Raw genomic sequence first — 19,695 nt, 5'->3', positions numbered from 1 at the left:
AGCGCTTCAAGCTTCAAGTGAACAGCATGTCCGGGCTGTTTTGAGCAGATTTGCTTCATTGAGTGTACCGTACCTACAACCATAGCCATATCCTTGTCTTACAGACACTCGCTTGTTTCCTCTTGTGCGCATCTCATACGCCAAGCTATTCTAGTCAAGCTGTAAATCATTTGAAATTCCTACCTGGTTTCTTAAACATGTCTTAAATAATTTGTTATGAAGGTTTGAAGAAAAAATAGTATGTATATGTGTTTGATTCTGTAGGATCGCTTGTTTTATCTACAGAATGCCTGTTAATCTGGGTGGTTTTTGATTTAAATACACAAGTTAGGGTTGCTGTTTATTCTCTCAGAGTTTACAAGCTTCTGGTCAAGACTAAGAACTACCCGCCAGTCGTCTCTGGTAGGGGTGGGTGGCTACCTGGCCCGACCGGTTAAATATAGCTGGAGGCTATGATTCTTACAATACAATACAATACAATATAAGAATTTTAATCTAATATTTAGCATGACATGTTTGTTCATACTCCCCCCTTGAAGAATTGCGTCTTCAATATAAATACAGTTCGAAGAGTTGTCTAGGAAGCATGATACCTTGCAAAAATTTGCTACAAGCAACTTAATCTACGTTATACAATACGAATGGTTGAAACAATTTACAAAAAAAACTAAAAAGAAAACGTGAATTATTGTTCGGAAACTCAGTCTTTTTGCACACACAAACACACACAAACGCACATTTATTTCTCCAACGGGAGGACACATAACCTGCGTGCTGCGCGTTTGAAATCTCCTTGGTTTGTCCGCACCGTCACTACCCTCGTGACGCCGTCATCTCCGGGGTGCAGTTCGATGACACGACCCAACTTCCATGACAAGGACGGTGCGTTATCCTCCATCAACAACACCATGGCGCCGATTTCCATGGGCGTGTTCTTCGTGCCTTTTGGTTTGCTCCTTTGCTGAAGCTGTGTGAGGTACTCCCGGTGCCAGCGTTTCCAAAAATGGGATCGTAGTTGCTCCACTAGCTGCCATCTGGAGAGCCGATTCATGGGAACGTCACTCACGTCGTATTCTGGAATTGATGTTAGGGACTCACCCACTAGGAAATGGCCTGGAGTAAGTGGTTCTAGGTCGTTTGGGTCATTTGAAATAGGTGTCAAGGGTCGGGAGTTTAAGCAGGCTTCTATCTGTACTAAAACTGTATACATCTCGCTGTACGTTAATTTTGTTTCGCCTAAAATTTTTTTGAGATGTTGCTTCACAGACTTTACATTGATTTCCCATAACCCACCCATGTGTGGGGACCTGGGGGGTATAAAATGCCACTTGATACTCATGTTGACTAATTGGTTCATGAGTTGATTTTTGAATTGTTTTTGTTCAAAGAAATTTTTTAGCTCGATCAACTCGTTATTCGCTCCTACAAAGTTTGTGGCATTGTCAGAATAGATATTTTGAGGCAGACCACGGCGAGCGACAAAACGGCGTAATGCTGCTAAAAATTCAGCTGTTGTCAATTCAGTCACCAATTCGATGTGGATCGCTTTGTTATCTTTTTTGAAATGTTTTGCAATTTTATTTCGTATTTCAAGGTGTCGGTGGTAGAGTTCCAATACAACCCCAGGGTTTTCGTGTTCTCGTTATTGTTTAATGGTACGTTTGGATCGCATATTTCGGATTTATTAACTGGTAACACTTTCGGTTCATTTGACTGAAATTTTCTTAATTCAAATTTTGCTTGATTTAGTATGCTGACAAGATTGTTTTTGATATCTATTAACTCTGAAGCAGTGTTAGATCCCGTTAATAAATCGTCCATATAAAAATGCCATACTAAAATGGGTCATATGCATAAACCATTAGCAAATGCTTTTACTTGTATTAGTGAGAGATAGAAATACATGGACTTTATTAGATAGAAAAAGACAAATATATAGTATAAGCAAATGCTTATTCTTATGCATACTACCCAATGATTCGTTGTTTCGATTGCTTAATTCTTGTAGGCAACGAGTTGCTATAAAACTAGATGGTTTTAATCCATAAGTGAGTGTGGTTAAACTGAATGATTTTAATGGTTCATTGGGGTCACTACGCCAGAAAATTTGTTGATGTTTAAAATCGTCAGGGTGTAGACGCACGGATCTATACATTTTAGTTAAATCACCACTTAATACGAATTGATAAGTTCTAAAATTAACCACAATTGTGAATAGATCGGGCTGTATCACAGGTCCACACATCAGATTATCATTAAGGCTGAAGCCATCGGAGCTTTTAAGTGATCCGTCAAACACCACTCTTAATTTTGTTGTTGTACTGGATTCTTTGACCACAGCATGATGAGGTAGATAGACGCATTCATTTTTGTTTGCTATTTTAGATTCTTTCATGTGATTTAAATCAAGGTATTCAGACATGAAATTTGAATATTGAATTTTCGTTTCAGGATTGTTGCATAATTTTCTTTCTATGCCGTAGAACCGTTTTAATGATGCATTTTTCGTATCACCGATTGTTAGGTTATTGTTTTTGAAAGGGAGCCGTATTACGAAACGACCTTCCGAATCGCGGGTGGTGTTTTCTTGAAAGTGCCGTTCGCAAGCGATCTCTTCGACGGATAATTTCTCCGTGTCGCCAATAATACTGGGGATTTCCTCCATATTCCAAAAATTTTGTACCTGCTTTTCTAAATTTGTTTCCGGTTTTATTGTTGCCGCCAGATTACAGGTGGTTGTTTTGTTGAACTCGGGATTTCCAAAAGTGCCGCCCGCAATAAATCCAAAGTGAGTCTTTTGAAAAGTAAGGCCTCTCGGAGAGATTACCTGTCCTATGCATAACAATTTCCAAAAGGAGCCGGCGCCTAACAATAAATCTATTTGACTACTTTCAAAGAATTTAGGGTCGGCTAGCGAAATGTTCTTTGGAATTTCCAAGAAAGATGGGCTGATTGTTTTCAACGGTAAATTTTCGGTGATTTTTGGAATAACCAAGCAGTTTAAGTCCATTGAATATTCACTTATTCTGGATTTCAAATTAACTGAAATTTCACGTTTTGCAGTGCTGGTTGTTCCATTGAGACACTTTATTGTGAAGTTTACGGGAGAAGCGTTTAGTCCCAATTTTGTATGGAGTTTTTCCGTTATGTAATTGGACATAGAACCAGTGTCTAAAATGCCCGACATGGTACATATTGATTTTTGCGATTTTTGATTAGAATCACTGCAGTTGATAACAGGACGGATTCGCTTACATTTTTTACTGGCAACGTATGATTGTTTGTTGTGATTGATTCGTCATTTTGTTGCGCAGGTTGCGTTAAGTGTAACAATGTGTGATGTTTGCCTTTACACGTTCGGCATTTTGAATTCGAAAAACAGTTCGCGACTTTATGATTATCGCGTAGACAATTCGTGCATAAATTTAATCTTTTTGCCTGTGTGTTTCTATCGGGTGCGTTGAGTTCCAAAAAATTACCACACTGACCGATATGATGTTCTGAATTTTTACAAAACGTGCAAAGTAATTTTTTGTTTACACCTGCATGCGTAAGTGTTCGCGGTTTACCTGTTTGCTGATGATTCGTTTTGGCATTGTTTTGTTTGTCGGATGAAGTTGCATTTAAAGCTTCCAGTACCGTGCAGCGTTTTTCTAAAAATTGAATTAGTTTTTTGTACGTGGGTATGCTATTATCCAAAGTCATTTGCCACTCGCGTTTTGTGCTGTAGTCTAATTTTTGGAAAATGATAAGCACAATAACTGCATCCCAACTTGCAACTGGTATGTTTAATGATTCTAACGCGGCCATGTTAGTGTTTACTGTATCCAAAAGCTCGTGAAGCATTGTGCTAGATGTTTTAAGAATGGGAGCAGCGTTCAAAATTGCTGAAACATGGTCTTCAACTATTAAACGCGTGTTTTTGAAACGTTTTTCAAGTGCTTCCCATGCAATTATGTAATTTTCGTCAGTTATGGGTAGAGACTCGATTGCGCGTAGGGCCTCGTTTCGTAGAACCGATTTTAGGTACTGCAAGCGTTGACAATTATTTAAATTTTTGTTTTCCCCGATCACCGATTTGAACGAATTTTCGAAATTTAGCCATTCCTTGTAACTACCGTCGTAAGTTTTTAGATTCAACACAGGTAGATTTAATTGAGAAAACCCGTTATTTGATGCGTTATTTTGCTGATTGCCGACTACGCTTGGTGCGGTGTTAATAGGAGGCGCGGGTGCATTTTTCATATCAATAATGTCATTTATTTTAGCTAACGCAGCACAATACCTATCTTCGAATTGACCACGTTCTATTGAGCGCTTTTCGTGAGTAGTTTGTTCGTCTAGCTGTTCTAGAGCGTATTGGACTTCATCGTATTGCTTTCTGATGTCATCCAGCATCGTTAATCGCGCTTTTAATAGATTTATGCTACTGGTTGTAGAGTCAAAAACCTCAATAAATTGCTCTACTCGCTGTAGTCTGCCTTCAATAACTGAGCGATTACTTTTAGCCTGATCTAATTTTTTAGCCATTATGAAAGTGCTCTACGTGATTTAGTACAGATAGCCGTCGCTAAGGTGTTTTTGGAAGGATTTTTTTTTTTTGTGTATGGATTGAGTGAGCCACTAACCTGTCCTGATGAAGCTCGACTTGGAGGAATGCGATGTTTGGATCCTGGTGCTCAAGATCGCCTTTGTGGTGTCCGATGTATGGGGGAATGGTGCTCCGGTGAATGTTGAAAGTACCACTGCTGCCACTCTACTTGGTACCACGAATTTGGATTTTCGCAATTCGCACACTCGCTTTATTTCTCTTGTGGACGGTGTTTTCGATGACGAACACGTTACACAGCGCGGATGCTTTTTGATAAGAACGGCTTGTTTTGCACGTTGACTTACGCTTTTCGATCACGTGTGAAATTGTTGCGTATGCTTTTAACACTATCCGGCTCGAAGGACCAATGTTTGATTCTGTAGGATCGCTTGTTTTATCTACAGAATGCCTGTTAATCTGGGTGGTTTTTGATTTAAACACACAAGTTAGGGCTGCTGTTTATTCTCTCAGAGTTTACAAGCTTCTGGTCAAGACTAAGAACTACCCGCCAGTCGTCTCTGGTAGGGGTGGGTGGCTACCTGGCCCGACCGGTTAAATATAGCTGGAGGCTATGATTCTTACAATACAATACAATACAATATAAGAAGTTTAATCTAATATTTAGCATGACATGTTTGTTCAATATGTTATTCGGAGCAAAAATGGTTTCTAAGAAAAGTCTTTTCGTTTTCGAGATAAAAATAATTGAAAACTTGGTCAAAATTTGCTGTACGCTAATGAGTTAATCGGTTTTAAAAAGGTAATTCTGGTTACTTGGTTGCAATTTCTTTAGCAACGGTACCTGTAACACCTATGACATTTGTCAAGTTTAATTTTAAATTTGCGAATCCTTCAAAAAAATTATGAAATTCACAAAACAAGAATACGCCGATTTGCATTTACTCTATGGCGAAACAAGTGGTAATTCAAGACCGGCAAGGCGACCATACGGCGAGCGTTTTCCTGAAGGAGTCCTTCCGTCCCGTTGTACTTTTGTGGAGCTGCATCTGCATTTATGTGAGGTTGGTTCTGACTGATTCCAATAGGTACGATGGCGTCCCCGATCCTCCATTTAACCCCTCTGGATTTTAATTTTTGGGGCCACACGAAAGATATGGTATACGAAGTTGAAATAAATACAAAAGGCCAATTCCAGAAACGCGTAACAGACGCGGCGAACCAGATTCGTAAAAACCCAGAAATGCTGAATTCTGTTTATGAAAATTGGTACCGGCGTACTCGGGCGTACTCAAATGTGTTTAAACGCCAACGGAAGGCACGCAGAACATTTATTATAAAATAATTTTTTAGTCTAGTTTACCTTTCATCAGTTAGTAGATATTCTCAGTTAGAGTTGAAAGTACGAATATGTAAAGTGTAAATAAATTTATTCAATACATTATTTTGGCTATTTAACCACAATTAAAACGATACTCTTATTACACAGTTCTTCCACAATTTTGCACACACTACCTCTACATTTATTTACACATTGAGGAACACCACTTTATTTATTACTCATTCATCTCAGTCTACAACATCAGCTTTTGTACCTAAATAAGCTTGTCAATTAACGCACACAGTGTACAGCGTTTTCAATAAATGTCATTAATTTGATTTAGTTTGTCAGATTTGAGATTTGTCATAAACGATTCAGGTACCTATGTTGCTTAGATACTGCCAATACTGCCATCCTTACAAACACCAACAATTAATTCCTGAGTAGGTAGGTATTTTTGTGGTCAGTAGCGTCGAATGGGTGTGGATAGGGGTTCATTTATCCCCATTATTTTGGACCTAATGACAATGGTTTTTTTTGTTCGACACTATCAGAATTTGAGAATTTTCTTCTATGTGAACGGATTTTGATAAATGTCACGACCTGCAAAACGAAACGTCAAGCTAATTTTAAAGATTTTAAGCGATTTGGAGCCTTTAAGGGACTCGTCGAACAAAAAAACGTTGTATTCAACTCGTTCTTGTGTCAATTGGGCTTTTTTGGCACTCGTGGGCCTTTAAAACGCTCGTTTCACTCGCGTTGCAAACTGGCCCACTCGTGCCAAAAAACCCCAATTTACACAAGAACTCGTCAAATAAACTACTATTTTGGACTTGTTAGATCCTTCTAATGACCCAGAATTTTTTTGGCAGGTCATATCGGGACCACCTGTATTTGTCTAGACAAATACCCGAATGAACAATTCAAACAAACATTCGGAACAACATCACAAAACGGATTAAAGGTTAGTTTATATTCATCGTGGCACTTTTCCTGCAACAATTTACCTGTTGTATTCCAAATTGTTTTCATACTGTAGTCAATATCACTGCTGGAGTCGTTTCTAAAACGATTTTTTATATATAGTCGTTTTCAACGACATCCGTGCTGTCAGTGTCATTTTTAATATGTTGGTGCAGATTGTACACACAAATTCATAACAAGTATTCAGAGTATAAGAAAATCCTAGTTAAAAAAATGTCAAACAAGAAATTGAGGTTATGGTAAAAGAAAATTTATATTTCGTGAAACGTCAACAACAAACGGTAAAACTCAATCTTCAACATGGTGTAAAACATGGTTAAACGAAGTCATCCTCGGAATCCGAATCAGACTACATTTTTTATCGGAAATGATAAATAATAATTTGAATTTATCAATTTGCCGCGTCAAGGTAAATTGCCAAATTAGGAAATTCAAAATTACTAAACTGAAACAGCAAGTGATGCCAACATACTGTCATACTGACAGCACGGATGTCATTGAAAACGACTATACATTTCGGAAAACGTCAAAATAATTTTGTTCATTAATTTGTTTTGCCAATAAAAACAAAAGCCTTGTCAACGTGGTTTTTCACCGGAAGGGAGATTTTTGTCGGCGGAAGACGCATTTTCTGACCACGACTAGATTTTTTCGCAATATTCGGCACACTATTGGTCAATATCAACTGTTTTCATAACATGAGGGAATTTTTCACCGTAAAAACAGTGAAAAAACAGTCGTTTATTTGACGAGTTCTTGTGTAAATTGGCACACGAACGAGTTGAATACAACGTTTTTTTGTTCGACGAGCTCCAAATCGCTTAAAATCTTTAAAATTAGCTTGACGTTTCGTTTTGACAAGTGGTGACATTTATCAAAATCCGTTCACATACTACTAGATACTGTACTAGATACTGTACTAAACTTCGTTTTTTCCTGCAAGGCCCAGTGCAACTTACACCGCTAAAATTTTGAAAATTCGCAGGATGTTGCAGGGGAGAAGTTAGGCAATCGGAAAAACACATTGTATAACTGGTTGTTGGTTTCAAGGGGTTGAAACACTAATGTGAAAAATAATAAAAATGAAGAGTTTCAAGCATTAAAGCAACAAGAAATTTATTATTGATTAAAAAAAAAACGTTTAAATTCAGACAAACGGACAACCGATTCAAACTAATTTATGTCACTATTATCACTATCATCAGAGGAATTTTGTAAATTTATAATTAATGGTTCCATAACAGTTTCCATTAAGCCATCCAAGTTCCACATTTTGTCTTCTTCTTTAATTACGTGTTGCACGCACTTTTCCCACCTCTCTGGTGTTACATTCTGGATACCTTTCTCTGGCAACAATCTAACGTCTTCCAACTTAAATGTTTTGTTGTTAGCAGCCACATAACCTTTTACTTGAGCCCAAATCATGTCTATTGGATTGAGTTCACAGTGGTAGGGAGGAGTTCTCAGAAATTTGACGTTATGCGCTGCTGCTAATTCCTCAACTGCATAAAGTGGCTGGACTGTGGACTGGCTTATGAAGAGATGCCAAATCTGACAGTTCACATTTGAGTAAGTTATTTTCAAAAGGAATTTGTTTTATTTCCAAAAATTCTTTAATTTGTTCTTTTCGCCATGCTGAAGTTGGCCATTTTTCTAAAACTCGGCTATGGTATGGAGCATTATCTAATACTACTACTGAGTTCTGAGGAATCAAACTTAAGATTTTAGGTAACCAAGCTTCGAATTTTTCAGAATTCATCTCGTCGTGATAATCTCCACATTTAATTCCTTCAAAAACTAACAACCCCTTGTTAACAAAACCTTTCTCGTTTCCAGTGTGTACCACTATTAGACGTTTTCCTCTTCCGCTAGGATTTTTTAACCCGGCTGACAAATCTTGGTTAAACAGCTCTCTTTTGCTCATTAGGTTCTGATCTACCCATATTTTAGATCTGACATGACCCGAGTGGTACCCATGTTTCGTCTAAATAATATGTTTTTTTTGCTTTCGTAATTCTTTTATTTGACGTAAATATTTTCTTCTCCACATTACAATGTCCTCTCTATCTAATAATATACTTTTCCTACCTCTCTTGATAAATCTGTTAATTGTAAAGATTACGCTTTTAATTAATCAAAATCTCATTTTGTTGTCTACTCACGCGAAATTTAGAGATTTTAACATCTTATATAATTTGGATCCACTCATTTTTGGAATTTCTTCATTTTGTTATATCTTGGCATGAATCAAATTTAGTGTTGGGGGAAGATTATCGAAAAAAAACTGGTGTACAGTTCGTCGTATTAAATACTTTTGATGTTCCTTTAAAATTAAAAGATCTTCACGTTGAGGTACTTTCGGTGGTCTAAGGGTGCCAGTGTTTTTTTCCTCGGCCAAAACTCTTTTAACTGTTCGCACAGAGCGACCTATTAGATTAGAAGTATTTCTGTTAGTCTTCATTAATGAAGAGAATAAAAGATATGTTACCTGTGTATTCGCAACACTTGCTTAATAAAACAGTTTTGTTAAACTGAGGATGATCGTGTTCTAGTCCTTTAAAGACATTAAGAATCATCAGTTTCTCATTAACGGTCAGTTTGCCTTTGATCTTTTCACTCATTTTTAAAAAGCAGAAATGACAACACATGTGACAGATACATCCCCTGCTAGCAGGATTAATTTATTGTTTTATTGTAAAATAACCGATTTTTAACTAATCCTATTGGCCTATTTCAAATTTCCCGCCACGGCTTGGGCCTTGCAGGAAAAAACAGACTATAGATACGTTAAAACCCTTTCTAATAATAATTATTAATAAAATTATTTTGTGTGCAACCGTACGCGAAATGAGCACTTCGCGTGCCTAGAGCAGGCCGCGAAATTGAATTTCGCAGCCGTTGCCTTGACGACGGCCGTAAAAGTAAAAGTCATTTCAATATTTATTTATTATCACAATTACAACATATCTATCTCTATATTTGCGGTGTGATCTTACAAAATCTGGATTGGGTACAGTTAAAGTTTGATTTATGCCAGTTTTTGTGTCAGGAACGGCCCCCCTATTAGTACAGAATTTTCATCCGGTTTGAAGTTCCCGCCAATTTTAAATGGAGTGGTCGCCTGATGATTGATGAGTCGGGGAGTCGGTAAAAAAGATCGATCTAGAACAGACACGTATGAATTAGGTTAATTTTCCACCGGTCAAAAAGGGAAATATCTAGTAACTAGTAAGTAGTAACATATCCTGAATCCTGAATGGCATCAACAGACATTTTGGTTTATTTGTCTCTTCGCACGGCATCTGATATTTTCCACGATTAAAATAACCTAAAACTTATCATAACAGATTTAACGTTTACCTGCCACAATAAATAAATTCCAGTAAATAGGTAAGCCAATGCAACATTATCCGACAGGGTTTTCACATTCTTCTTGTTACATCAGTCTTAAAGTCACTGTAACATTTTTTATATTGCTGTTTCGATTTTTCAGGTTTCAAATGCGACACTGCACAATTTATAATGTTTTTTTTAACTCTGGATGAGTACACGGAACAAGAGCTGCATATTTGCGGTATAATCTTACAAATTCTGGATTGGTGACAGTAAAAGTTTGTTTTATGTCAATTTTTGTGTCAGGAACGGCCACTATTAATACAGAATGTTCATCCTTGATGTCATCGATAGACATTTTGGTTAGTTCGTCATCGTCTCTTCGCATGGCTCCTAATATTCCCATGATTAAAATGACCTAAAAAAAGGGCAGATTATACAGCAAATTGATCTGGTCTCGTGTCAATACCTTACACTTTTTCACCTGATAACCAACTGACTTTTTTTCAAAAAAGGTACCAATTTCAGAAACCTCGTAACACCAATGCCATCCCGTATGTTCAGCGTGAGCTTCAACATTGAATATGTACTCCATAAAGTTGAACTTTTCACAGTTTTTGATTTTTCCATTAAATAAGCCAAAACAACATTCTCCGACACCGTTTTCACATTATTTTTATTACACCGCTCTTTAAAGTCATTGTAACACTTATCGTACTGCCGTTTGGACTTTTCTGGTATTAAATTGGACACTGCACAATCTGGGGAAGTAGACGGAACAAAAACGTAATTTTCTTGCGACATTTTTCCAATTTTTCTCAAAATGAATTGTTTTATTTATGTCGTTTCCATAGGGACATGGCGACATGTAGGCCGACTTTATTTTTATTGACAGTGTAGGAAATTTTACTTGTTCGTTTTATAATTACAAATTTTCGGGTTGCACACAAAATGTTGTGTACACCTTGGCTACGAAATCCTTTGACGACCTCGAGATTGTCTTGTCTCGGCCGCAAAGCGGCCTTGACGACAATTTTTCTCTCGGTTCGTCAAAGTAGGATTTCGCAGCCTTGCTATACAAATAACTATTGTCGAATGCGATGCGACGGATCCGAGTTGTCATTTCTAAACGACTGCTACGTTAACCAATGAAATGATAATGAACGACAATCTGTCGTTGCTAGGTGACGGTTAATAATGAAAAATTATTAACCAGTAGGAGAGAAATTCTACTTCTGGGTTCGGTTCAGGAGTAAATAATGACGCCTTCTAAGGCTAGTAGTGAAAAAACTATTTTGCACGAATCGGCAGTTGTCGAAATCTTCTAAATTTACCTTAGGAAAGCGGAATCAATTGCTCCATTAAAAATCCGTTTGTTACGACCACGACCGTAATAAGCGAAGTGCATTTCAGATTTAGTAGGCCATGATCAGTTGTAAACTTACCGACATCTATAAGTGGTAACTATAAGTTCTTCCGACTGATACAGTAGGAAGCTATAATAGTGCTCAGCGTGCAAGTGTCACATTTTAGCTGTCGTAAATGTCATTTTCAGTTTTTGGATTTTTCCTTTGAAATGACCACGAGCAGTTCTTTCGAGTGATGAATGGATTATTGTTCAGTTTCCCGACAAATTCATCGGTTTTCGATATCGTTTGCCTATACTGGAACACGATCACCCTATATTTAAGTGACGCTATAACCGTATTGCGCGACAATAAAAACAAAAATATATTATCAATTTTTGACAGTTTACCGGAATCACTTTATTTTAACGAATTTCAGTTTTTTTTATTAAAAATCCTTTTCTCAATATTATCGGTTAATTTAGTGTTGATATTTATAGCGTGGAAAGTGTATGGTAAACGCATTTGTGACCGGTTTATGAAACCAGGTGAGTCATGGTGTATTGTACTTTCATTAAATAATATAAATTATAATTAGCCACCAATAAGGCCATTGAAGAATTGAAAGCAAGTGTATCAAAATTGAAGTTACCAAAGGAGCACACACCTCGGATATAAAGTCATGGCTGATAAAATAAAAAAGTTTTTTGCTAAGAAAAAGGCAGAAGCAAAATTTAAGTTGGCAGGACCTGGGCATCGCTTAAACGAGTCATCGACAACTATTGTAGGGCCTAGCAAGCAGAGACCAACTTATGTGGCACAAAGATCTCAACCAAGTGATGCTACAAGGCAAGCAGCTGAAGCTGCTCTTGCTCGTTTCAGCAACCAAAATAAAAACACAGGTTTTAATACTTCTCTAGCTGCAATTCAAGCCCAAGTTCGACGAGAACTTGAAGCAGAAAAGAAAAATGCAGCAAATGTTGAAGAAGTATCACATTCCACACCACTGCAATCAAATTTAGAAGCATCACCACATCTAGCTGTTAAAGGTCTGTTTAAATTTAACTGTAGTTTGTGACTATAGTTTTGAAGTTTTAAATTTTTGTATAAAAACAAACAAATCTGGCTACTATAAGGTATTGGTTGATTTAATATTTTTTGACCAGTAATTTTTTTCTTATTTGTCTCCTCTTGTTTGAAATTTTCCTTTTTAAAAAAGTTTTACTGTCATGTAAAAAGAACATAATTGTTATTTTCAAAGAATAATAAACAAAAAATGTTTTTTTAAAGATTCAGAACTAGGAAAATCTAAATTTGGTGGCACAAGATATTTAAATGATAACACAGTAATCTGAAATAATAAGACAATTATATCATGGATATATTTTGTAATTGAAATGGCTTCAGAAAAAGTTATTTTCTATAAAAGTGTCTAGTGTATCACTGAATTTAGTTTCAGTTTTGTAGGATTGAATAATGTGCCATCTTTCACTCTTTGATCACATTGATACTCAAAATTTTGAGCAAAAGATTTTTAAATGCGTCTAATTTAAATGGAGACAGTTGCTGCAAATGACAAAATACCAGAATATAATATGTACTATGGCGGACAATAAAATTAGGCCAGCAAATTTCTGACATTTCAAAAAAATCAATGCAAGCGACCATTTATTGTCATTATGACTGATGTGTCAGTTTGTCAAACTGAAGGTTTTCAAGCTGTTTGGCGTTTCCTTCGCCCTTTTCGTAACTTACAGATCATGACGCACTAGCATAACTGATTTGTAGTAGCACTTCTCTCTGGTGCGCGCTTCTTTTCTCAATTTTAATTTTGACAAGAATGACAAAAATCAAAAATGGGGTTAGTTGAACATAATGCCAGCTTCACATTTTTATGTCAAGCCAACGACAGGCCGGCCTAAATTTATTGTCCGCCATAGTACTTGTTAAATTGTTTTTTAAAATATTACTTTGGAAAATACATATATATGAAAAATTTAATGAAAGTAGAATAAAATAGAACATTCTTTGAATACTTCATAAATTGAATTTTATTATTGTAATAAAAAAAATGAAAAGGTAAAATTCTTTATTGGTTTATCTTAAAACAAATACATACCATAAAAAATTGTGGTCACCTTGAATCAGTTTTGCTGTAACATTCTAACGGTAACATCAAATCGTTAAATGTCTGTAATTGAGATTAAGTGTCCTGGGTACATTGGTGGGTGCAAGTATAAGAAATGTTTGTTGTTTGTAGATCCTTCGCATCAGCAGCTATAAAATTTATATAATAAGCCGATTTTTTATGACACTTTAAATTCGAGCGCTTTAAAAAAAATCATAAGTGATCTGACAATAAGTCCAATGAATAGTTCAGAAAACAATTAAAAACTCAAACGATTGTTACACCGATTAAAAGTATGGTCTGGTATATTGCGTATTGCGTTATAAATTTTAGCCAGAAAAAGTAATGAAACTTGAAAGTCGAATGATTGTTTTGCCCACCACAATTTTTAGTCCAACCCAGTAATGTACATACCTACGATTACGTACTTGAGCATATTGTTTTTTTTTTTTTTTTATAAACATAACAAGTTAGTGGGATGTATGGTAAAGTTTTAACAATTGAAAGAGAAGAGAATAATACATTTTGTGGGACATCATTGCACTATTCTTTATAATGTTCAATATTTAGTGCAAATAATCATTTTCAAGCACAAACTTTTCATTTATTGTACCGTTGACAAAGAATTATTTAAATGTTTGAACCACGTACAATTGCGATCAAAAAATTTTGGACACTAATGTCATCGTGCTGCCATACATTCTAAAACGACCCTTATAATAACCTCAATTTTGATTGTGTCAATTTTGAAAATGTGAATGTCAGATTTACCGAGAAAATATTCAAAAAGTTGTAAAAATCAGACAAATGGAATAGAACGAGGTTTTAATTAATAAAAAATATAAAACAAATACCCAAATGTACTCGCATATTAAAAAAATTATATTTTAAACCGGTGTCAAATTGACAACAATTTCATCTTTCATGTGACAGTTTCAATAAAGCATGATTTAGAGTATTTTTTTAATGTGACAGAAGTTTGATGTCCAAAATTTTATGATCGTAATAGTACGTAAACAAGTTTGTTTCGCTGATTGATTATTATTAATGTGTCATAAATAAATAAAACCTGCTGTCATTTACTTTATTTCTTAAGGAATAAAGTGCATTATGTATAAAAGTCAGATACATAAACTTCATTTTATTCAATGTTGGGAGAAAAAAAATGGTAACGAATGAAGTTGTTTTCATTCTTAACGAAAAAGAAACTATAACGAGAAATTTGTAATAAACTAGTGTATTTATATGTACATAATTATATGATGTACTGCTGTACAATAATTAGTCGCACGTGATAATGAAAACGTTACATTCACAGATGGTATTATGTATTTATTCTAGGATGGTATGATCTCTATTTGTTTTAGCTTGTATCCTCCATGTTGATAGTCGTGTAAAATGTACTTTGAAAAAACTGATTAGTATAGAGTTCATGACTACACATTCACTAGATAAAAAGTAAGGTCGACAAAGATGAGTTGTCTCAGACAGTATTTTCTGCTTATGTCGTTGGCGGCTTTGATCTTTATTCGCAGGGATATTCAACCAACTTACAGCTGGTTGCAAAAAAATCGGGAAACGAAAATTTTCCTAATGTAAATTTGATTTTGTTTATTTGTCAATTAACTGTCTACTTGACAATACCTATATTAAATAATTTAAAACCGTGTCATTGAATTTTGACGTTAATTCTAACCTATCTCTCATAAGAAGGTTTCACACTATGCAAGAATTGTAAAAATGTGTCAATTTTATTCTGACAGTTTCCGTTTTTTTTGCAACCAGCTGTATATAATACGCTTGTTAGTTACTGCAATTACATCATGTTTACACGATCTCATTTGACGTTTTTGGTAGACCACTATATTTGTCTTTAAAACACAACTTACATCACCCAATTTTGTAAAATTTAAATTAAGGAGTGGGCAGATAGCGTTAAGAACCTCTGGTATAGATGTTTTGTTAACATTATGAATATTTCGTCGATTCATAGTTCATGTATGTGAACCATTATCGTCGTAGAAAAATTTACCTGCGATTTGTTGTTTGACGACATACAGGAACAAAAACGATAGACATTATTTTATAATCAGTGGCAACAGCTGTTGAATGCGAGTACTGAATAAATTGAGTTTTTTTTTTTTAATACGGTATATCTGAATTACTGTTTATAGTTATTTTACTAGTAGTTCTCCGTTCTCTCGTTCTATATTATTGCAACAAAAAAGTAATATTGCAAAATCAATAACTATGGCTTGCTTTTTTGCCATAACAATTTTTTAAAATTTATTGTAAACTTCACAGGTGCACTTAAATAGTCCTTAGTACCCACTGATGTCTATAGTACCATGGAGATCAGTGTTAGTACCAGACATAAAACTTGACTTTCTCAAATGTAAACTAATGCAGTTTTGAATTCGCTAGATAATTTTTTTTTTTTTTTTGTAAGATTTATACCAGGATATCAAAAATTGGTCAAAGGTGGTCATGGATTGGAAAACATCCGTCTCAACTTATTTCATGTGATGATTTCTTCGGTACGAACTATTGGAGCGCGTTCATAAATACTCTGGGTAGGTATAAAGGTTACCCGTGGGTCACCCAAACGCCGTTCACAAATTAAAATTGGGGGAATAATCACGCTACCCCAGATCGTTCACAAATGTTTAGAGTGACACAAGGAGTGTGCCCATGTTACCGATGTCTAGCGGTGCGGGAGAAATTACCCATACGTCAGATTTGACGTCTGTCAAATATCTGACGGCAGTGAAGCGGCGGCTGCGTTAAAAAAATATGTTCCAAGGTGTTTTTATACATTTTTTAATTATGTTTTCAATAATGGGAACAAAATTTTCGAAACTGGAATGGCTGACTCTAAAATGCATTTGAAATTGTCTGTTGGTTAACCCCGGTACAATCCGTTCAACATATCCAACAATTCTTAAAGGTATTCCTTGTGCAACCACACTTATATTCTTTTCTTCCCCTTCCGGTATTGAATCCGGTGATAACAAATTTACAGGGGAAAAACGTTTTTTTGCAGAACAAATTGTCCCAGAAATAATTAATTTTCTTTTTCTTTCGTCAAATTGCATTTTTAATCTCTTGTTCTTCATTTAAGCAGGTGGTTAAATAGATGACAATTAAATGTGAGTTGACAATGTTGACCGTTACCCGATTCCGTTCATAATGCCGGAGTGACACTGCAGTCACGTGATATTCCCCACACTCTACCTTCGCCCATATTTTATGAACGCGCTCCTGGTCTACCAGCGTCTTTTTTATGAGTCACAGAGCCAGTTTCGCGAAACACACTTTGAAGGCAGTAAAGTGTGAAAAGTGCTCTCGAAAATTGATTTTGACATGAAAAAATGATTGACACAAATGCTTCAACAATTATTTGAAGATCCTTGACCACCTTTGACCTAGATAAATTTTGATATCCCGGTATATATTTTTAACATTAATATTTAAATCTCAACATTTGTTTTCAGGAGTTTATTTTCGTTGTCCGTTAATAACTGATGAAGTGTTAACCAAAGAAGAATGGAAAGTAAAAATCAAGGAATTCTTGTTTGAACAGTTGGAAGAGGAAAGAGGCTTGACAGCTTGTCTTATCATTCAGTCCTGTAATTACAATAGGATAAAAGTAATACCATAATTGTTGTAGATCTTTTCGATTATAATTATTGATCTTTTAGGTGAAAGAATGCGTTGACATCCTGTGTCGATACTTAGACAATATTATCGCTAATCCTCAGGAAACAAAGTTCCATAAAATTCGTTGTTCCAATGCGACATTCCGAGATAAAGTTTTGCCCATATTAGGGGCGACAGATTTATTGCTAGCTGCGGGTTTTCAGCAAGAAGTGTTAGATCACAATGGCACTAACGAAGAATTCTGGGTGTTCAAAGAGCAAAATATAGAAGGTTTTCAAGCTTTAGAAGTAATAAATGAATTTATTGATATAGTAATCCTTCGCCAATCGCGGTTTTAAGATAACGCGAATATGTATGAAATAATCTCGATTTTTCGTCAACTATCGTTGGTGATCGCATATTAATTTAACGAGGACTACAATAACTAATCCACAAATTCAGTAAAGATTAAATTGTCAGCATAGTTTGGGGGTATTGTTGCAGCCGTACAGGGTAGTTCCTACATTTTTCATAATGCCTAGTTGTGCATACAGAAGCTCCGGTTTCGCTATCTACGTTTTTCAAGAATGCTTTTCCGCAATTGCCGAAGAATTGCTGTACTATTAATACAATTAAAACACTTGATTTTTGCAGTTACTTAGGGAGGCTTTAAAATCAGAAGACAGAGTTGAATTAGAATTGGATCGTAATGTACAAATACTTTTCCCCGCCCAAGCTGCCCAAAGAGTAGATTTACCTAAAGAATTTTATGCACTAAGTCCCGAAGAGCTGAAAAAAGAACAGCAACTACGGTAAATATTTTCTAAACTTTAACAACTGTTGTGTATTTTGTATTTACAGAACTGAAGTAATGGAAAAACAAATGCAATTGAGAACCAAAGCTATGCGAGAAAAAGACGAATTGAGAGAAATTAGAAAATATAAGTTTGCTCTAATTCGAATTCGTTTTCCGGATGGATTATATCTACAAGGAACTTTTTCAGTATATGAAAAGTTTTCGGAAGTCCTTGACTTCGTTCAGGACAATTTGGAACATGCAGGTCTACCTTTTATTCTTACTTCGGCAACCGGACACAAGTTTGAAGAATCAGACAATGAAAGTTCTCTTGCACAGTTAAAATTGGTTCCCGCAGTGATTTTGAATTTTCAGTGGGATCCGTCAGTGGCGGATGAATTTTCTAGAGCGGGTAACACAAGTTACCTCAAGCCAGAAGTTCTGCTGTTGATCCAGCAATTGTAGTCACGTCTAATCTCACCTCACTAAATTTATTACGTTATAATCTGGTCGTCACTGCTTATTTTATCAGATGCATAGATTAAATTTACGCTGTTGACACTTATGGAATATTTATAATTATTATTAAATAAATGTATATTTTACATTGACCAAGAAATTTATTTTCGGTTTACACGTAGAGGGATATTCCTATACAGGTTTACATGATCTAAAATTTCAGTGTTTAAATCCTTAATGGGGCAGTGGTATCTTTTAAATATACAGATATAGTTGTGAAACACCACAAAGTGAACTGCTCGTGTTCGCTATACATAATCCTATCTATATTGCTTAAATTTTGATTTAACAGAGTTTACAATCAATTTACAATAATTAAAATGGTACCTTGCACTTTAAAACTATATTTTGGTTTTCATACTCGATTTCAAGTTAAAACCACGCAACTCTTAAATCAGCCGAACATCATATTAAATTTAATACTTTTATTTTAATTCAAATGTTACAAGTTATTTCCAAAAATAATCTGGCCACTAATTAAACAGCTAAAAAATATATAAACAAAAAAAAAATTGTTGAAAACTGTCTAAACATATAATTTATGAACAGGAACTTTTCAAAATGCGTTTTATGACTCTCAAATTTTCATACATTTAAGTCTTATGAAAATATTTATTACTCTGGGTGAATTTATCCCTAAATTTCTGCAATTGACATTCAACAAAAACTTACCAACTTTGACGCTGTAATTCGTATAACATTGTATTGTCACATTTAGATCCGTATATTGCTGCAGGTAGAATAATGTTTAATTGCAATTATCGACCTTTTTAATATATACGTATGTACATTTTCTACATAAAATTTTCCATTTGGTAAATTATAATATACATACAATTTAGTGTCCCTCACAACTAATGTTCATTCACAAAATCTCGAAAAAACTAAATTTGGATCACTGAACCACTTGTGACTGAAATCATAGCACTAACGTCAATTTATCCTAATAAATTTACTAAATACCAATTTTAATCATTCACAGCCATGAAAAATCCGAAATTTCACCAAAACATCTCGAATGAACTACACACGATTACTTTTAAACTCACGAACCTGCCTGAAAGTGGCGTCTGACTTTTG

The 19,695-nt window shown here is 35.3% G+C and overlaps 3 protein-coding genes and 1 long non-coding RNA gene across 5 annotated transcripts; 1 reads left to right on the top strand and 3 right to left on the bottom strand.

Annotated features, from left to right (window-relative positions):
* Positions 1-739: 739 nt before the first annotated feature.
* Positions 740-1,339, bottom strand: LOC138122575 (uncharacterized). Its single transcript, XM_069036791.1, has one exon. It carries the CDS (start codon positions 1,337-1,339, stop codon positions 740-742), a length of 600 nt encoding a protein of 199 aa, XP_068892892.1.
* Positions 1,340-1,524: 185 nt separating this feature from the next.
* On the bottom strand, positions 1,525-9,475 carry LOC138122574 (uncharacterized). The gene is made up of 5 exons (XM_069036790.1): positions 9,343-9,475; positions 4,629-4,874; positions 3,570-4,409; positions 1,972-3,171; positions 1,525-1,835 (listed from the first exon to the last, which is right to left on the bottom strand). The coding sequence occupies exons 1-5, from the start codon at positions 9,473-9,475 to the stop codon at positions 1,525-1,527; spliced, it is 2,730 nt and encodes a 909-aa protein (XP_068892891.1).
* Positions 9,476-9,782: 307 nt separating this feature from the next.
* On the bottom strand, positions 9,783-11,958 carry LOC138125108 (uncharacterized). 2 transcript variants are annotated; one of them, XR_011157342.1, is made up of 2 exons: positions 10,657-11,958; positions 9,783-10,605 (listed from the first exon to the last, which is right to left on the bottom strand). It is a non-coding gene; the product is annotated as an uncharacterized lncRNA (long non-coding RNA). The 2 variants fall into 2 exon arrangements; XR_011157343.1 differs by having other exon boundaries at positions 10,662-11,958.
* Positions 11,959-12,215: 257 nt separating this feature from the next.
* Gint3 (GDI interacting protein 3) lies at positions 12,216-18,707 on the top strand. Its single transcript, XM_069040384.1, has 5 exons — positions 12,216-12,582; positions 17,156-17,310; positions 17,363-17,608; positions 17,955-18,112; positions 18,162-18,707. Exons 1-5 carry the CDS (start codon positions 12,216-12,218, stop codon positions 18,559-18,561), a joined length of 1,326 nt encoding a protein of 441 aa, XP_068896485.1. The 3' UTR covers positions 18,562-18,707.
* Positions 18,708-19,695: the final 988 nt, after the last annotated feature.

The sequence above is a fragment of the Tenebrio molitor genome, chromosome 2 (genome assembly GCF_963966145.1).
Source record: "Tenebrio molitor chromosome 2, icTenMoli1.1, whole genome shotgun sequence".
In the NCBI taxonomy this organism is placed as follows: Eukaryota; Metazoa; Arthropoda; class Insecta; order Coleoptera; family Tenebrionidae; genus Tenebrio; species Tenebrio molitor.
The sequence above is the reverse complement of the archived record's forward strand: the minus strand, read 5'-3'. Positions and strand labels throughout refer to the sequence as shown.